The sequence below is a fragment of the Peromyscus leucopus genome, chromosome 14, assembly GCF_004664715.2.
Source record: "Peromyscus leucopus breed LL Stock chromosome 14, UCI_PerLeu_2.1, whole genome shotgun sequence".
Taxonomy (NCBI): Eukaryota; Metazoa; Chordata; class Mammalia; order Rodentia; family Cricetidae; genus Peromyscus; species Peromyscus leucopus.
The window spans coordinates 88,043,768-88,064,367 of record NC_051075.1 but is presented as its reverse complement, the minus strand read 5'-3'; the positions used below and the strand labels follow the sequence as shown (position 1 = coordinate 88,064,367).

At 36.1% G+C, this 20,600-nt stretch overlaps 1 protein-coding gene across 1 annotated transcript in view; it reads left to right on the top strand.

Annotated features, from left to right (window-relative positions):
- Positions 1-20,600, top strand: part of Hmgcll1 (3-hydroxymethyl-3-methylglutaryl-CoA lyase like 1) — a 119,954-nt gene that overhangs the window by 57,483 nt on the left and 41,871 nt on the right. Inside the window, exons 4-7 of the mRNA XM_028864950.2 lie at positions 4,578-4,673; positions 6,614-6,762; positions 12,101-12,164; positions 14,641-14,829. Coding sequence (XP_028720783.1) covers positions 4,578-4,673; positions 6,614-6,762; positions 12,101-12,164; positions 14,641-14,829 — 498 coding nt within the window. The remainder of the gene's footprint in view (positions 1-4,577; positions 4,674-6,613; positions 6,763-12,100; positions 12,165-14,640; positions 14,830-20,600) is intronic.

Here is a 20,600-nt window from a genome sequence, read left to right as displayed (position 1 = left end):
AGCCTGAAGAAGAAAGGAAAGGAAGAGTGTGGTAGAGGAGACTCATGAAAGAAGGAAGGGAAAAGAGGGAGAGTAGAGGAGACGGGAGAGGATGAGGGGTCAGTTTAGAAGGACTTAGTGAAAAGGGGATGGAAAAAGTTAATGGGAGGTAACTATAACTAAAGTCATTGTGTGCACATGTGGTATTGACAAAGACTGAAAAAACCCTGACTGGCTCAAACCTTTCCATGTGTAATATTTAGACAACTTTCAGATACCATCAGGTCCCACACACTCAATATTTGTTTCTCTTCAATTATTATGTATTTTTGGTGCCAAACATTATGCTCATCAGGAATATGCAGTCTTGTCTCAATTATAGATTCCCCATTGTAATAGAAGGTAAATACAATGTTAAATTTATATTCTGTTCTATGTTCATATTTTTAAAAAGAGGAGAATATTTACACTAGTGTTCTTGAAGAGTATAGAAACTGTGTGTTCCACCAAGCTGCGAAGTTTGGGCTTGTATTCACACATCAGAACCCAAACATAAGAACATAGAGATGTTAATGACATTATAACCTTCATTTGTATTACTTGAATATGTTACAGAATAGCATATCTATTTATGTGCTTGTTTTTCTTTGGATTTTGCTTATTGTAATCATAATTTCATTAAGGTATTACTAGGGAAGTACTATAATATCCTCACTATTCAATTTATGAGTAAGTTCTCAGGATGCTGTCTCTGTTTCAGGTAAGCAAGCTTATGGTACCTTAGTTTGTTGGGTAGACATGATTCCCCACCCCACCTTCAAGCTGAAGCCTCTGTTAATCAACCATTTTCCCTCAGTATGAAAATTTTCACAGAATCCACATGAAACAGAGGCCAGATAAACCAACCAGCATATGGACTGATCATGAGTTTCATATCTGACACAGGGAAATCAGATCTTACACCTTCTTTCCATGACTTCTCCTTGTCCATTTCCCTAGTTCTGGTTGGCTATACCATCTCTTATTTGGGATTGCATCTTTGTGAGAAAATTCTGCACATGTGGAGTATATTCCTAATGTCCACAGTGCTGTTAAAGATGACAGAACTATGTTACTAACGAAGTGTAATTAAAATTTCAAAGGTTTGTATTGATTTAGATTACAGATTTTTTTAAACTGTGTTTAGAATCAAAACAAAACAAAACAAAAAACCATGGGGAAAGCAAAATGTTTCTAAGGATCCAGAATCCAAAGGAACTCAAAGTCAAACACATTAGCAGCTGAGATGTCTCCAGATGCTCTTGTCTGTGCGGCATTGCACAACTTCACCACGGCCTTGGATGTAAATACATGAGATGCCCGCTTTGCCATGTGTGCCACCCCACATTCAATAGCAGGGCACACCACCTGAAACACCTGCACACAGATTCTGTGTGCTTAGGGGTGTGCTGTTTTTATTGTGCACACAAAGGTTCTTGCCTTACAGAAACCCGAGAGTTAAATATTGAAAACAAATCATTTTAACAGTTTCCTATCATTGTTCTTCAACATGTGTCAAATAACTATGCATTTGGATTGTGTTGTGTTTGACCTTAAAACTTGCTGTCTGAAGGGAGTTTAGAATACATAGCAAAAGGTCAAATGCCTACAGTGCGAGCATGTGGACCTGAGTTCGTATCCCCAGGACCCACATGAAAATTTGCGTAGGTGCCATAGGGATTATAGAGTCCTAGCACCAGAGAGGCAGAAGCAGGAGAATCACTGGGGCTCACTGGCCTACTTGACTTGCCCAATCAGTTAGCTCTATGCTCAGTGAGAGACCCTGTATCCAAAAGTAAGGTGGGGAGCAGTAGCAGATAGCCATACTTTCTCCCTCACAAACATGTGCAACACACACACACACACACACACACACACACACACACACACACACACTGTTTGATATTGTAGACCTTTTGCCCAATATCTGCAAGTTCCTGGCTTCAATACCTGGAATCGATAGGGAAAAAAAAATGCTCTTTGAGTAGCTTACTAGATTTTTATAAAACAGTTCAGTTTTGGCATGGGATTTAGGCAGAATTTATAGCAATTTCTGAAATGGTAATCAACTTATTTTTGCCCTCTTGTGCTATGTATCCATGAAAAACAGTATTCTCAACATTGATGATTACAACTTTGAAAGATGAATCAACTCTAGAAGCACTGAAAATTTTTGAACTGTAGCCAGCAGCACCAAATATTCCATCAACCATTACTTCTTTATATATAAATAATTTAGCACATCTATCCCATTATTATACAAATATGCTTTCATTTTTAATGAGAGCTAAGCTATATGTTTACAAAATAATTTTTAAAATACATTTATATATGGTTTATTGTAACTGCATGTCACTTGTTCTCTGTACTTGGGTTGTGGTTTTCTATAATGGTCTCCATCTGATGCAAGATATATTATATATTATATTATTATATTATTATATATATATTATATACTATATACTATATATTATATATTATATAATCTCAAAGGGACTGACACTTACCTGTGGGTATAAGGATAACTGATTTAGTAAAGTGAGGGTTGGAGGTTCTCCTCCAAGAACCATGGCCTCACTAGACTCAGGTATGTGGCTTAGTTTCCAGTAGCAGGTTTGAGTTCCCGCCTGTTGAACTGGCCTCAAGTCTAGTCAGAAGGCTGTTCATACCACCAAGGTATGTGTGCCTCTACTGTATCCTTAAGGATATCTATCATTCCCTGCTCGTTGTTTTAGTTCATAAGCACCATAAGTGGGTAGGACTATTGTTTGCTTTCCTCCATTGAAATCTTCTATGGAGCCTTCTGGTACCATGAAAATTAATCTTCAGGAAGGATGCTTTCAGGTAAGATCCAGTTTGAATCCTGGTTCTGAATCCCAAGTATTCAGTGTCTTCAGTAGTAGGGACTTCCCTTCAATCTTGGAGAGTCAACCACAGTATCCTATAATGGTTTGAGGGTCTGTTGGACAGCTTTGACCAACAGCTCAATAGGGGGGGTTCTCATGGCTGATTTAGGTTTTTTTTTTTTTTTTTAATATTGTCTTTGGCTCTTGGGCAGAACATTGTCACCTCACACGGAAAAATTTTACCTAAACTATATATGTATATGTATAAATAGACTTATGTGTGTTATATGTAATTTTAGGTGTGTAGATAATAATATTGATTTTTCCCCAGACATCTTTACTGTTAATGTGTTTTTTAAAAGGCTAGTAAATAGTAGGGATTAAGTTTTTGAGTAAAATACATCTTTTATGTTAGTCTTAGTAATTTTTCTTTATGAGTTCTTGGTCAAGTGGTGTTTCTTTACAGCAGAGCTCACCACTCACTGAGTTCTCAGACTTGCCTAAAGAGTTTCTTCCCATCTCTGTGGGCTGATTTTCGTACCTCCCTGGGATTCGTTTCTAATTCTGAATTTATTTTCATCACCTCACTACTCCAATACCTCTTCTCTGTGCCCTTATGTTGCCTTCAAGATCAACCAGTAGTTTTTGACTAACATAGACCCAATTCAAAGACATGCCACAGAGTGTGGTCACCACAGAGCCTGGTGTCAAATGATGTGTTTACACTACTGCCACATGCATCCTCTGTGTCAACCGCGTCCATTTTTCAGGGTTCTAGCTTTTACTGCTATATAATGAGATATTTGAGATCTAGGTGGTAGAAACAAATATATGTTGTATTCACTAAGTCTGTGGATTGGGAATTTGGCCATGACATAGTGGAGTGTTTGTCATTATTCCATGGTGTCTAAGATCACAGCCATATGACTGAACTCTTGGAGGCTAGAGTCATCTGAAGTTTCTTTAGTCACAGATATAGGACTCACCCTGGCTGTTGGCTTGGTGCCTCTGTTCATCTTCACGTATATTTTCTGCGAAGGCCTGCCTCGTTTTGTGACCATTGCATAGGTGATTTGGGGATTTCTTCTGAAATATCAACTGATTTCATAGTGTCCCTTTTTTATAACCTAGTTTTAGAAATCACATAATATTGTTCCCACTATAAAGTATCACTTAGACAACCACAGTGTACCCAGCTTCAAGGGGATGGATAAATATAATCTATGTTTTTATCAACAGGGAAGAGAACTTGGAAAAGTATAAGAGACCAGAAATAGCGTCATGGCTGATTTAAAACAAAACAAAACTATAATACACCACATTCAAGCTCTTAGTTCATAGTCCACTATCATAAACACACTATTACAAGGCATGGCCTTCCTATTTCACATAGTAGTATCTGATTAAGTAGGTGACTACAGAGAACCAGCATTTCTGTCATTTTCTTTAATCAAAATTGGTTTTCTTGCAGTCATTTGGTAGTCTAAGAATCAGACACTCATGGTAGTATGGAGAATTTCAATGGCAAAACACTATGTATTTGTCACAAATGATAGTGAAAACTACTCTTCCTTAGCTACATGTGAATACCTAATTTCAGACATTAATTTATAGAATTTGTTTTATATGTAACTATAACTCACACAAAAGGCTGATAATACATTTGATACCTTGCTCAGTTCTATACTTACATATAACTATTATGTATTTAAGATGGCTGATCACACTGAAGTGATGAGAGGCTTTCATCAGTATCCAGGAGTTCGCTATCCTGTCCTGATACCTAATCTTCAGGGTTTTCACCATGCTGTAAGTGCGCTACTGTTTTATTTAAAATTGCCTTTATTGTTTTGAAGATCTTTAAAAGTTAAAATGCTATCATGTTTAAGTCATTACTCTGCTGATAGACTAACATAAACACATAGAGATCAAGCTTCCCCAATGGCATTGTAGAAACTAACATATTCTTCATATAGCTCTTTCAGTGTAACTGTTCAAGATTTTAATATTAAAAATATAATTCTCTATTTTGGATGAAAATTTGAAAGTTTATTTTGTGCTTCCCTATTAAGAAGCTAAAATAGAGTATATCTGAAACATTTATTGATGAAGCATTATAATTTTTAATATTCCTGAAATAAATGATTTGTCAACATTTTTGGGCCAGCTTTTTGTTTATGTGGATTCTTCTCTTAGCCTGAAACTAATCATTGTCACTGCATCTGCTTCTAGTGACTTTCTTTATACCTCTTTTGTTTTATTTATTGTGATTCTGTGTGCTTTAGGGATTTATGTGATTTAAATAAGAGTTTTAATGACTGCACACACATAAAGAACCACATTACTTTTACATAAATCTTACTGTATTATCTTCACGTATGTCTGTTGCAAAGATGTTACAGTATATGGTCCTCATGTCAGTGAGTATTGTAAGCTCTCCATGTGATACTATGCTACATGAAGTTATAGGAGTCTATTTAGTACATTACTGCTGGTGTGTATGCTGTTAGAACCATTTATCTTTCATTTGATTTGATACAATTTTATGGCATTATAAAATTAAAGAATATTACTGTCATCATGTCTTCCAAAGTAGAGAAGGTCTCCATCTTAGAGAAAATACTTAGGGTACATCCTAACAATAGTGTAACTACAGAATAAACACTAGCTTGGGAGTTGTAGGTTTATAATCGAAGCATGGTTTAGTAGCTTACTATCTACCTGAGATCGAATGGCAAATGACTTTGTTTGTGCCGAATTTGTAAAATGAACCCAATAATAGTTACAGGGGTTTTTCAGATTACAAAATAGTTCTAACATTTTTGGCAAAGAGTAGGTGGTTAATGAAATAGACATTTTATTTTAGAAATTCAAAATTCACATTTTAACAGTGGAACAAAGCTGAGTGTCTTCTACATGTTGGAAGAAAGATCAATCTTTTTTTTCTTTCTTAATGTATTAACAGGCAATCAAAGATGAGGGCATGTAAATCCTAGTCAGTCAGTGAGTGAGACATTAACATGATGTCTTACAGATGCCTCTTAGGAATCTGTAAGGCTTGACCTTTGAAAATGTATTACTGCGGATGTAGTGTGTAATATAATATGGTGGTATAAATATAACAAAGGGACAAAGGGGACAGAGTGATTCAGTTATTATTTTAGAGTTAAAGACTAGCAATTGGACTTGCACCTTAGCCACATGAGTACACAGCTTTGGTAGTCAGGATACAAAGTAATAGAGGCTAGTTAGGAACTAGAGTGAAATTTGGAAGCAAAATTTAAGTGATGAATTAGGAAAATATTTGCTGTTGGTAAGACATTCTCTGTTGGATTATAGGAAGCAAACACAGACAGAATTAGTTTGTATTGCTCTCTTTCAGCAATTGGTTTCAAAATAATGTTCTAAAAAATACAGGCTTTAGTGGAGTCCACATTTCCCCCCACCCCCATAATTACCGTTAAATTGTTTTGAGGATAACCATGATGAAAGACAGGATTAACTGGTTCATCATCACTGTGTTTTATGTGTCTCATAATCTTGAGAATATTGTAGTTTGTGGAATTTTCTTGTTACTATAAAATATTTTTCCATTTCAAAACAGTGTAAGTGGCAAACAGAGAGGAACCTGGCTTTAAATCTTAAGGCACCCTGAGAACACAGGCATGCCATTAGAGTAGTCTGTCTACTGCTACCATTCACAAGACTTTAAGACATGTTAGCATTGGGCTGTACACTGTGTCTTTCAGGTTGCCGCTGGAGCCACTGAGATAGCAGTTTTTGGTGCTGCTTCTGAATCTTTCAGCAAGAAGAATATTAACTGCTCTATTGAAGAAAGTATGGGAAGGTTTGAGGAGGTTATCAGCTCCGCCAGGCACATGGACATCCCAGTACGAGGGTACTAATGAAACCCAACTCGATTCCATTAGTATCTATTTTTAATTTACTTATAAACCACCTTGATCATTTTTTACCATTTACTAATATATGTTACATTATATACAGTATATGAACCATATTTATTTATAATAATCACTAAGTAATTATATCCCATTAATAACAATCACCGTGTTTCTAGCCTGTGGAATCTGGAATCTGCATGATATCAGGGGAGCTAGACTGTGAACCTCACATTAAGATTCAGCTATTCAGATGTAGTTATGTGTTGTACCAGACTCACATGTGTCAGTAAATTAGAGCTGTTTCTGCAAATGCCGGTATATATGAGATCCTTACTCTTTTCTTGTAGAAACTGCATTGCTTTGGATCTACACTGCTGGCTTTCATTACAGGAAATCCCATTAAGGGCAACAGAGGAGGAAAAACTGTCATAGATCAAAAACCCAGTTTTCTCTTTTAGGAGTTTACATGGTTGCCTTGAATTGAACTATCATGTCATGTCATTTCTGAATTCACTGTCCTGCGGCTCATGCAATAGAGCCATGTGCAAACCATTAGAAAACAGGGTAGTGGAAAGCAGAGACAGGAAGGTAAGGAGGCCATTAGCATGATGGAACCAAAGGAAGGGGAAAAGTCTGCATTTGGTTTTGCCTGCTTCTAAGGCCAGTGGTTGCAGCATAGATTTGGAGTTGTTCCTCTGCATGGCAAAACATGCAATAAATTATGTGTTATTGAGGAAAGATAGTAGTTTGTTTTCTAAGAATTATATAAATATCCAGATATGATGAGCTTTATGCTGGATTTAACTGTACCTTGTAATTCTTTTAGTTGAAGTGAGCAAAGTCTGTAGTGGCAGAATAATTTAGCAATTAATAAGAGAAGAGGGTTGGCTTAATGATCCCTAGTGCTGAAAATTTAAAGATATTAATAAAGTGTGTTCTAGTTAGAATTTCTATTGCTGCAATGAAACACCATGACCAAAAAGCAAATTGGAGATGAAAGAATTGATTTGGCTTACACTTCCAGATCATAGTCCATCATTGGAGGAATTCAGAACAGGAACTCAAGCAGGGCCGGAACCTGGAGGCAGAAATGGTTGCAGAGGCCATGGAGGAGTGCTACTTTCTGGCTTGCTTCCCCTGGCTTGCTCAGCCTTTTCTCCTATAGAATCTAGAACCACCTGCCCAGGGATGGCACCACCCACAGTGGGTTTGGTCTTCTCCCACTGATCACTAACCAAAAACAAAAATGTCTTGCAGCTGGATCTCAAGGAGGCACTTTCTCAGCTGAGGCTCCTTCCTCTCTGATGACTCTAGCTTATGTCAAGTTGACACACAAAACTAGCCAGTGGAGTGTTAAAGATGATTGGTTTTGAGGGAGGGCATTACAACGTTGGAATTAAGCCTAGGTCATTTGGAGAACAAACAGACTTAGAATATACCACACAGTGTTTTCTATTGAAATGTATCTTCCCAACTCTATACCATAAAGGTTTTTTTTTTAAATATCTATCTTTGTAGCTTAATAGAAAATTTTCATGTGAAGAACTTGTAAAAAAAATTTAAGCCAAGATAATGCACACCCATTGTCATAAAATAATAGTTTATTTATTTTAAGGCCAAATTATGGAACCACAATAAAAAGGAGAGATGTTTTATAAACCTTCAAATTCAAATATCACTAAGTTGTTTTGCCTTTCTTACCTTTAAAAGAAAGGGCCTATAAACTCCCTTGTCTATTGAAAAATGTGAACAATATTTAGAGGAAAGTGTTTCTCACTGGAAAAGTTTAGGAAACTCATTATAAAGCCTTATCGGTGGATTACTGTGGGTATTCTATTGTAGAGTTGCATGAAAAATCTGCAAATAGCCAGTGTGATATGGGCTGCCATTTTACCTCTGATGCAGAGCTGTATGAGACTGAAGTGCATCTCTCCCCCTTTTAGGAGTCTAAGTTATTTATCTATTTTTAAAAGACAACAAAATGCAAGAATATGTCTGTGAACAGCATCTGTGGCATTTCTTCACAACTTTCCAGAAAAAAACTGAAAATGAAATTATGAGACTAATGGATAAGGTGACTTATTAATTAGATAGTATTAAAAACCCACAGCTTTCATTTAGGTACAGAAAGCAAAGACAATTGTGAAGTGTAATGTTTCATTTTAGTAATAATTTGTTCATACAAAGTGACTAATATTTACTACTAATTAGGAGGTGAGACATCAGATTTTCTCCAGCCACAATCTGTGCAGTCCTTATTTACCTTTTACCCATCAACCAAACCAATCCAAACCAAGTCTGTTTTGTTTCCCAAGTATGTTGCATCAGAGGTATTAGTGATCTGTTTCTTTAGTGGAAGACACTCACTGTGAAGACGCTTCTCCACTGGATGGCCGTTCTTCAATCGGCTGCTCAGTTCTGTTGAGCTTGCAACCTTGAGAACAGCAACCTTCCCAACTGCCAAAAAGGAAGGGCAGTCTCCCCCAACTTTCACTTCACGGAATGATTTATAGCCCAACACATTTATTCAAAACTTTCAGCTTTCAACCTGAGTTAGCCAAGCCATCTGTCTAAATCATGTTGCAGAGTTTGTGTGTCCCGCACTTCTTGCTGCCTGAGGCCAGATGCCACATAGATTATGATCCTGACCTTGAAGGGGAGGGCAGCCTTATTTCGAGGGATAATGAGGCTCTGTATTCAGAGCTCCACTTTTATGTGGGCAGTGAGGAGCAGGCAGTGCTGCTTCTGAATGACTACCCAACGGCCTCCACTGGACAGTCTCCCTCCAAGGAATTCACTTGAGTATACATCACCATCTCCAATTAACAGAAACTGCTTATAGAGTTACTTTTTAAACTTTTACCATTAAACTGAGGTCTGCAAGAAAACATGAAATAATAGGTTGCTGAAATATGGTACATAAAACTAAAACTCAGACATCTGCCTTGGCATATTTTTTCCTATGTATAGTGTTTACTTAAAGATTTATATTTCATGTAAGTGTATGTGACCTACCATCAGTTAAAACAGGGCTGAGACTGGATGAGGGTCAGTTTATCTAGTACATTGACTTTTTATTTTTTTCCTTCCTTCCTTCCTTCCTCTTCCTTCCTTCCTTCCTCCCTCCCTGGTCTATAGAATGAGTTCCAGGATAGCTAAAGCTCCACAGACAAACCTTGTCTCAAAAAAAGGGAAAATATGTAACTGGCACAACTGGCACCTTAGGTATTATATTTAGTCACATCTCAGTGTTTGGGACTTAGAACAAGTGTAATCAGTTTTTGCGTATTACTAGAATTATTGTATTTGGATTGGAATTTCTCCTCTTTTATACAACTTTCTCTAGTGTTATGCCATTTTCTTTTCCTCTCATGTGTCTTGGTCACATTTTAACCTTATGAAGGTTATATATATATGAACTGGAAGAAGTATATATAAGAACTGGAAGAGCAAGCTATGTTTCCAATAAATTCGAATTCCCCTTCCTTGCCCTTTGAACTGTGTGTTGGGCTTATTAAACAGCTTATCTATTTCATTCCTCAAATGTAAATTTTATTTAAATGAATACCTCCAAATTAAGTTACATCTGACAATCGGTGTGCACTAGCCCAGTTAGTGTGTAGCTCAAGTCTGTTAGAGATTTCCTTCTGAGTTTTCTAGTGAATCACAAATTTAATGAAGATGTTAGTATGTTTTCTTTTTGGCTCCTGTCTTCCTTCTGGCAGCCATTTTGTGATGACTAGATTTCTATACAATAAATTTCATCTTTCAGGGCCTTGCCTAAACTTTCTGAGTGCCTCAGAATAGTTCTGAATCATCTCAAAGTCTGGCCTCCTTTGTAAACACAGCACTTGCTGTCTAAAATCTTTCTTGTCCTAGACTAAGAACTGTATCTCCAACCCCACTTCCTCCACCCTTCTCTCCCCACGTGGCTTTCTTCATTCCCGACCACCAGGCATATGATGCATTATTTAAGACTGCATTGTAAAAGTGTCTGAGGCTGGTTCGGTAAAGTGGGGTTGGAGAGAAGCTGAAAATGGCTAATATAGGCTTGTCATCAAGTTTGATAATAATATGGAAAGAGGTCACTATCTTTAAGTGGAAATGAGTTGCTGAGGAAGCTTATAGAATATCTTTATCCATAATCCTTTTTTTTAAGAAAAATATCAACAATTTTTAATAAAATGAATTAAAACATAAATGTGAGCTCAGGATGTTTCCTTCCTTCTCTGTGGCTCCAAGGGCGAATCTTTCACTTGTATGACCCAGGTTGATGCAATGGTTGGCTTTCTTTAACTCCATCCATCCAATGCCTGCTGTAAAAACATGTCTTCTTTTCTCTGTCAGTAATGTTTCTCCACCTCCCACATGATGCACGTACTTTCCATCTCAGTGTTCTTAATTCAATTACAGTTGCCAAGCTGGTTTCCTATCTCAAGTAACTTTACAGGTTCCAGGTACTGGTATTTCATATTTTTGTATACTTTTCTTCAAGATATAATATATAGAAAGATAGTAAAAAGAGAAGCTTTCAGATTTAACTATGTTTATACTATTTGCCCCATCACCTTTATCCATAATCTTTAAGCCCATTAGACACTATTCTATTTGAAACAAGTTAGATATACTCATGAGAGAAATAAGATGAATTCTGAGGTGGTGGCTACTTCCTGGGGCTAGAAATGAATAAAGGCTGTATTGTATTTGTTGTTAAAACATCTAGATAGGTGTATGGAGAGAATCTTCATTTTTGCATGCCAGCTCTATATAATTCTAAAGGCTTGGGTATTTAAATATTAAATTTATAACTCTAAATAAAACTACATTTCACTAGTGTTTTTCTGTTTTGAATATTTATATGATGCTATAGTACAGTGGTTCTCAACCTCCCCAAGGTCGTGACCCTCTAATGAAGTTTCTTTTGTTGTGGTGACCTCTAATGACAAAATTATTTCTGTTGCCACTTCATAACTGTAATTTTGCTGCTGTTATGAATCACAATGTAAATATCTGATATACTGGATGGTCTCAATAGACTTCTGTGAAATAATTGTTCGACCCTCAAAGTCATCAAAACCCACAGACTGAGAACCACTGCTATAGTATAAACAAGTTCATATAATGTTCTCTAGTCACTGTCATCATCAAATAACATTATCAAATTTTAGTTATTTGATGGATTAAAGGTTTAAATGCTCTGAAATAATTTTTATATAGTTGGAGAATAAGGTAAAGGCATAAAATAACTTTGCTCGATGCATTTTTGTTATTAATTTTTAAAGTGGAAACTTGGAAATGATTGACGGATCATATTGCTCTGTATTTTTAATGTAGGTATGTGTCCTGTGCTCTGGGCTGTCCATATGAAGGAAGCATCACCCCACAGAAAGTCACAGAAGTAAGAAACATCTCCAGTCCTTATGGTTACTGGTAAAATGATGGTATTATCATTACATTTAGACAGTTTGCTTTATCATTTATTGAATTTCAATAGCAGAGACTAAAGACAAACATGACTGAGATTATCACTGAAGATGTGTTGAGTGACTTAGCTAGTCATTTCATTTTTTTTTTAACATAGACTATCAGCTCTAACTTTTCAACGGTGGCTGACAAGTCTTATAACTTGGATGCTTTAAAGACAAAAGGGGTAAAAGCAAGTGAGGCATCTTGCTTGTGCATGCCTTTAACCGAAGGAACGCTTTCTCTCTTCCCATCACAATGTCAGACAGCTGTGCACACACATGTATGCAACTCTTTCTCATGCATACTTACCTCAGAGCATGTGTTTCAGTGTTCCTGTTCATTTGTGATCTTCATTATTTCCTGTGTTGTTATGACAGACATTTATGGCAATAGAGTGTAGTCATTAAGAATCTGCATATTGGATTTTTAAATGTTTGTTCTATTCTAACTCTTTTTTCTTACCATCACTTCATATTAATGAATACCTAATACTCTACTTTGAGAATTTGTTTAGAAATTTATTTGTAGATAAAGTATATTAATATAAACTTCTGCTAAGATTATAAATTTTGTGATACAACACAGAAACAGTAAATGTGACATGATTAGTGAGCCCCAAATTATGTAGATTAAACTTTTAGTCCAGCTGAAGTTAATCCCTTCCTTGTTCACTCATTTGAACTCTGAAGATTTTTCAAATGAGGGTTATTTCATTATGTCTTATATTAAATGTCCTTGATCACAGAGGCAAATACACTAGGAAATGATGAAGCTTAGGTTTTATATCAATTTACTTACATCTAAGACTGTTTTATGAATTTGCATGGACTGCTATATATTGATTTTTTTTAAAGAACATTTCCAAAGGGCTTGACTCAGGCCTTATTTCTTGGAGACACCAGACTGTTAGTCGTCCTTTTGCACTGTTCTAGCATGGAGGAGCTGCATACTCATTTTTTTTTTATACCATAACAACTGGGGTGCTGCTGAAGCCTTGCAGACAGATTAGAAGTATTAAAAATTCATGATCAGCAACCATGCTGCAGGGGCCTTTGTGCTAACCTAATACATTTTGTGAATTTATTCTTTTCTTTCTGAAATGACTATTTGAAACTTGATTACTTTTGCAGACTCTCACCCTTATTCACACTTAATGCCCCTGTTTTTTGCTTGCTCGTGGCACTCTCTTGCACGTTTGACTTTTTCCCTGCTTTGGAATGCTCTCTGCCTTTCACACTTCAGTGGCTTGGAACCCACTAACCTTTGTGTGTGTCTCCTTTCACAAACACATTTCAGACACTCTCTTCCACCCTTTTAAAGCTTACTTTATCTCAAGGCACTCCACTTCCATGCTTGACAGCTCTAGGCCAGTGTCCAGTGTCCTTTCACACATGATGTAGAATCCCATTTCTCTCTCCAGAGTCTTATTTTAGTTTGATTTGTGCATATCAGTGATATTGGCCAAAAACTGGTCCTCATTTGTATCCATGATCACAAGAGACATGCCAACATCACTTTCTCATCAGTCTCATCACCTAGCACAGTGCCTGTAATACGGTGGCTCTGGACAAGTACAAGTTGAATGAAAAAAAAAAAAAGCCTTTTACTCACTTTATTTTGCAGCCAAACATGCCATTAACATTGTCCTGATTATTGCTAGTTTTGAAAGCATACTTTGGAAAGCATTCTAGATGAGGACATTTTGTCACCTATATTCAACAAATCAGTAACAGAAGCACAGTAGATTAATCTCATGATCAACCCAGTATCAAAGGAATAATCTGGGTGAGAGCTAATATTCAAATCTCTATTTGTCTCATTCTAGAACCTCTGCCAAAATATCATGATGTCTTCATGCAGTCCACATTGCTCTTTCATTGTAGCGTTGGTTATTAGGCTTCAAGATAACTTGAAATTTACCTGACTTGAGTCCCTTCACTTACAAGACAGAAAATTTAAGCTAGGAATATTAAGTGCTTCTTCTAATTGCTAAAAACCTTAGTGACAGAGTTGAAATTTCTGCTGATGACTCATGACCTCTGATATAATGCCCAAAGAAACACTCCTTCCAGTGTAGACCTTCAATGCTTCTTTTCAATTAAAGTTGGGAAATATCAACCTCTTCTATGTGAAATCACAGCTTGACCTTGAACAGATATATATGAAGTAGGTGTGACTCTAAGACAAACTTGAACAGATAACATAATAACAGTAATTCCATCCAAAATATTGACATGGGGCTTAAAATTTAGTGAGCACAAAAGAGGACCAGGAAACCGACGTAGACACTTTGTGTGGGCAAACTCATCAGAGTTGTCATTTTTATCTCCAGGTGGTGATTGCTCGAGTCACAGGGCTGGTGTCAGCTCATTTCCAGTTTTTTTCACCAGCAGTTTGCCTTTCAACAGGTCTCAAAGAGATTGTATGGAATGGGCTGCTATGAGATCTCCTTGGGAGACACAACGGGAGTGGGCACTCCGGGCAGCATGAGGATGATGTTGGAAAGTGTCATGAAAGAAATCCCTCCAGGGGCTCTTGCTGTTCATTGCCATGACACGTACGGACAAGCCCTTGCAAATATCCTAACAGCTCTTCAGGTATTTGTAGTCTCGGTGTGCCATGCTGTAGTATGCACAGTTATCTATGATACAAGCATGTTGAGAGTTTTAGTGAAATAAATTTATCAAATGCAAATATAGTGCTTAAACAACAATATGTATTATATAGTTTATGTTGAGATTCTAGGAATATGATGTTTCAACATAGCTACATGCATGAAATATTTGTAAATGCTACATGATTTTTTTAAAGAAAATGGAGGTCTTATTACTATTTGTATGATTTGGTCAAGTTGGTGGTCTTTTATTTTTAAAGTATCAATTCTATTAGACCTATGGCTTCTAATTTCAATACTTATATACCTCAACTATAAAATTTAATACAGTTGAATATTATGATATGTTGAGAAGTAAAGACACAAAAAACAGCAGCATGCAACATTGTAATCATGAAATGAATGATCTCTTGTTAATTTGGTTGTTCTATGATGAATATATGTGGAGTAGGAACAGAGACTATTTTATTAAAGATTTTTTTCTAAATTTTGCAACCTCACATTACATGCATGCACACGCACCTAGGAATCGAGTGTAAAGCCCTATGTGTGCTGGGCAATAACTCTGTCACTGAGCCCACAACTTCACTTTTAATATAACTTGTTTATTTTAACCAAATAGATTCCTTTATTTAGTTAAAGAAAAATATCTAAAAAGTTAGAATACTAAGAATCACTGAGTTATATGCTGTTCTAGGTGTATTTATCTAAAGAGTAAATTTAAATAATTTTATTTTAAAATTTTCTTAATCTTATAAAAAATAGATTCATTTGATATCCATACAGATAAAATCTTGAAAATTAAAGATAAGACTATTACAGTGTTTTGGTAAGACTGGAAGTCAAATTGGATAGCTTAATGTTACTGTTCCAACATGTGCAGCTGATGGCAGAAGTTCAGAAAGAGCAGGAGGAGCTTATCTGACATGTATTATATATGTGAGAAGGAAAAAAGATGGTGTTGTGGTATTTTGGGGTACTGGAACTTTAAAATTTTCCTTCCTAGGTAATCTAGATTCAATGACAGCAGAGACATGTGCATGGCTCCAGGGTTCTGTGTCCAACTTCACCTTTTGTCTTACTGGGTGTTCCTGAGCACATGCCTAATGATCCCCCTCGCCTCTGATATTTACTCTTTACTTCTATATTTTCACATTGTGGGTAGTAATGTATTGATACACTATGTTTATTATTCTATGAAGGTAGTTTAGTTATTGGGGATAAAGGCTTATAGTGTAGAGTCTCAGAATATAGACAAAAAGTCTTTAGTCTCTACCTATTAATACTTCTTTTTTGGACACTAAATATTTTTATAACTATTGTGATTTTAATTGTTAAGAAAAGCATATCTGCAGAATAATAGTCATTGTATATAACAATATTTATTATTTTATATTTATATTAAATATTTAAAAGCATTTAAGTAGACAATAAATTATACATTTAGTAGTGGTCTCATACAATGATATTAATGCTGAAAAACTATTTTCTCCAAGTGACCTGGTAGACATCGTGATGTCTTAATGTGATACATTAGCCACGTGCCATGATGCTGCTGTTAACAAATGTGTGTTGCTAATTATATGAAAATACACCACAAAAGTCATAGTATTTATAACTATATGTATATTTGTATATATGATTATATAAATACAGTGTTTACAGCTAGTATTGACAACTATAGAAAGCAAGTATTTTGGGTTCATGTATTTTTTTGCACTCTTTCTTCTCTCCTTTTTGTGTATGTGTATGTTTGATGCTGGCCATCAAATCGGGGGCCTCCTCATATATGTTAAGCCCAGCACTACTGCTGTTTTATTGTTACTTCTGTTTATTGAAAAACACACAGAGACACAGTGCAACATTATGCCTGCAGCAACCTCGTATATTTCATTTTACTGAATCAGAAGGCCATGCAGAGTGATCCACTCTGGGTTTGTGATGCACACTGATGGAACTTACTCACGATATGTTTCTCAGAATGTCATAATATGTTTTTGTACTTGTTAAAATTAACCTATAGAATAAGAAGAAATAATTCCCAGTAAGGAGTGTGTGTGTTTCAAGAACATAAAGAAAAAAAATCAATCACTGAGGTGAATAGCTTGGGAAGACAGCATGAAAGAAGAATAGATTGAGATTTAGAAAGCTTGATCAGTTGAGTGGCATGTTTCTCATTCATAGATAAGTACTGAAACCTTGGGGAACGTTGGAATCCTGCACTGGAAATACAGGGGAACATTATACATGTTTGGATCCACGCAAGTGGGGAATATGAAAAAAAAATCTGTATGTGGCCAGCATTCCTCAAAAGAACACACTCTCATAAAGGATAAACAACAATGACACAATCCTCCCCATCCATTTAAGATAAGCATGTTTATTTTTCATGATACTGACTACAAGTGGAAAATAGATAGAAAACCTCTCTTTTGCATCATAAACTTTCATAGCCCTCCTGAGTTTAGAGTTTGGCTTTACACTGAATTTGAAAGACACACCAGATGAATTGATTTCAGATAGTTGTGGGTCAGCGGGACCCGTCATTTTCAATCACGTATCTATTCTGAAGGAACGCTATTTCTGTTTGAGCTAAGCTCTTGGCAAATTGTGTGTGTGTGTGTGTGTGTGTGTGTGTGTGTGTGTGTGTGTGTGTGTATCAGGGAAGAGGTGGATATTATAGTCTTCAGCAGCTCCTTTGGTAGTTAGTAAAAGCTGTAAGAACCTGTAGTTATATATTCTGTTGTATCCTTCTTAATATATACAAGCTCTATGTAAATCTGGGAGGCAGAAGACAGGAGCGGGGAAAGAGGTCTGGGAAAAGAGTGGTCTTCTTCCAGCTCCGTACTATCCAAGGGCTTCATTTTTAGTTTCAGTGTAAGCACGCAGATAAAAAGTGTCACAGCAACTTGCATATTGGGAAATATGCTCTGCATAAATGAACAACTGAAAAAATGGTCAAAAACAGAGGTGAGCAAAGGAAACTAATGTTTCAAAATTATCGAGGTTTCTTTCCACTTTTGCTATGGGTTGCCTGTAGTTTGATAAGATATTGAAAACTGAAAGACATACCCTCCCACTTTCTGGAAACTATACATAATTCAGACAATGTTTAAGTCTTTTAGAATTTTAAATTCATTGAAGACAGATGAGTGTGGCACTGGCATGTCACTGTAGACACTTGTGGATGCTGGTCTTTAACAGTCCTGCATAAAGAAAAGCCTAGCAGAGACCGTTTCTAACCCCGCCTTTTAATAGAAATGGCAGTAACAACAATAGAACAAGCAGGTTTAAATTTAGATAACAAGAAACAAAACTCCTGGAAAAAATCTTAACATTTCAATGTAGGAGAAATGAGAGAGTCCAGCTTCATTAGGAACACGGCTAACCTTGGCTTCAGGAAGCAATGGTCATACTTCATTTTAATGGAATCTTTGAAGTGGTTTCTAGTAAAATTTGTGGTGGATGTGGAGTGGATATCATTTGCTTTAATTCAGGGGTGGGGAAACAGTTTGCAGTGTTCCAAACTAGAAGTTACTATTAAGGCAAGGAGACATGTAATAAGTAGAAACTTGGCTACAGTGGTAGGAAACAAATGGGAGTTATAAATGGAATGTCCCCCTTAGTCTGGAAAGCACATCTAATCAACTAGTAGAGGAACCTTTCCTGGATTTTCAGGTTTTATTGTGTTTTTAATCACTTAAACATGTAACTCATGGGACTACATGGGTATGTGGACATTAATAATTGAAACTTATCAGATGTGTTTAATGTAGAGAAATTATTCTGATCATAGATATAAGTTAGGGATATTATAGCTACTCAAAAGCAATAGAGCAAGAAAACGAGGTGATAAAATGTACAACAATTTAGTAATGGAATAAACATACATAGCCCTATATATATGTCTCCAATTTTATGTAAAAACTGAGTTTCACCCTGTTTCATATTCCCCAAGTCCCTAAATAAAACAGCAGTTTAACAAATTGGTTAATCTACTTAATATGAAACAATTGCTCATTTTTCTCCATTAAAATGTTTTGAGCCTTCATAATTGAGTAAAGCAGAGTAAAACAAATAATATCCAATGCTACAAATAATGGTCACATGTTAATTGCTAGCATAGAGACAGAGCAGAAAGCCCAACATTTCTTATGAAGAAATACTACATGCTTTTTTCTTAAATTTAATAGACCTCTAGCTAGTGTGCTTTTCCTTGTAATGCTTTCCATATGTTTATTATTCTCTTTTAGAAAGACTAAATTATTAACCTAATTTTTACATCAAAAGCATTCATGGTTTTATGTAGACTCTTACTAAACCATGTTAAAATGCCACCAAACTACAAGTTTTTCCTAATGTAATTGGTTTATGTGGTTCTCAAAAAGGATTTAAAACAATTTCCTCTACTACCTAGCCAAGTCTTTCTCTTTTTTCACTTCCTACTTATTATAAAGGATGTAATTGTGCAAAATTGAGACAAGTCAGAGAATTTCTAGAAGAGTTCCTTGATAATGGTGCACTTGGTGGGCAAATTCATGACAGTCATTGCAATTAGTGCCTTAGCCAACAATATTAACTTTTAGCATGTATCTTATTTATGAGCAAAGCCATAGTGCAGAACACTGGGTAGCAAATATATGTAGAAATGGATGCATGAGATATTATTCATTTATTTGATAAATTTTTAACAGCTAAGTAAAACAGAATACAAGAAAGGAAAGGATGTGGGGACTTGTAGGGTAAGATGGTAAATGAGAAGCTTCCTCTGTGCTGCTCTGTGAATAGAGTGTTAAGGCAACAAAGGAGACCCAGTATGACAAGAGAAAGAGAGAAACAGCTATAGAAGTTCAGAAGGAGGCGGCGACAGTACAGCTACAGATCACAGACGGCTAGGAAGTCACCACCCAAAAGCAGGAAATGTCCTGAGGAGGATATTCCAGTAAAGGTCAAATACAGAACCCCAACTATAGAAGACCAAAGGGACTCCTCCTTATCATCTAATTGTTAAAATTCTAAGTGTGCAGCAGAAAGCTGCGAGCCATGAGTGCTGTCATGAGAAATCTATCAGATAACACCAAACTTCAGCAGAAACTTTCAGGCAAAGAAAGAAGGGACGAATGTATATCAAGGCTGCCAATCACTCTTCCTGTACCCTGAATGTTATCTGTAAAAACTGAAGAAGCAGCAAAGACATCCCATGGTAAACAAGTGCTAAAACCATTCAAAGCTGACAACTAAGTCAGCAATGCAGAAGAAAACCACACAAAGAGGAGCAAGAAAATCATAAACATGAAAGTTTGGTAACAATAAATCTTATTACAAGGTCAGATAGACGAAAAGAACATCTCGAGATGGAACAATATAGTTTTGAATATTGGTTGGCTAGTGAAGAAACCAGAGGAGAAATGACTTTTTAAAGTCCCAGCATCAAATTAAAATGGCAACATGAGTTATGAAAACTTGTGAGACACAATTATCGCAGTTGTAAATAGAAAATCTTTACCTCTGTGTTACTGCATCTTAAAGATCTCAAATAAATTATCTAGCCATGGACTAGAAAAGGAAAACCAGCCAAGCAAGGATTTGATAGATGTAGAGAACTAATGATTATCAGGGCACAAGTTAATAAAAAGAAAAATGTCAATAAATGTACTTAAAGAACAATACAAAGGATCAAGCAATAGAGAGTTGGTACTTTGAAAATACCAAACTTGACAAACGGTCTAACTAATCAAAAGAAAATCGACCTTA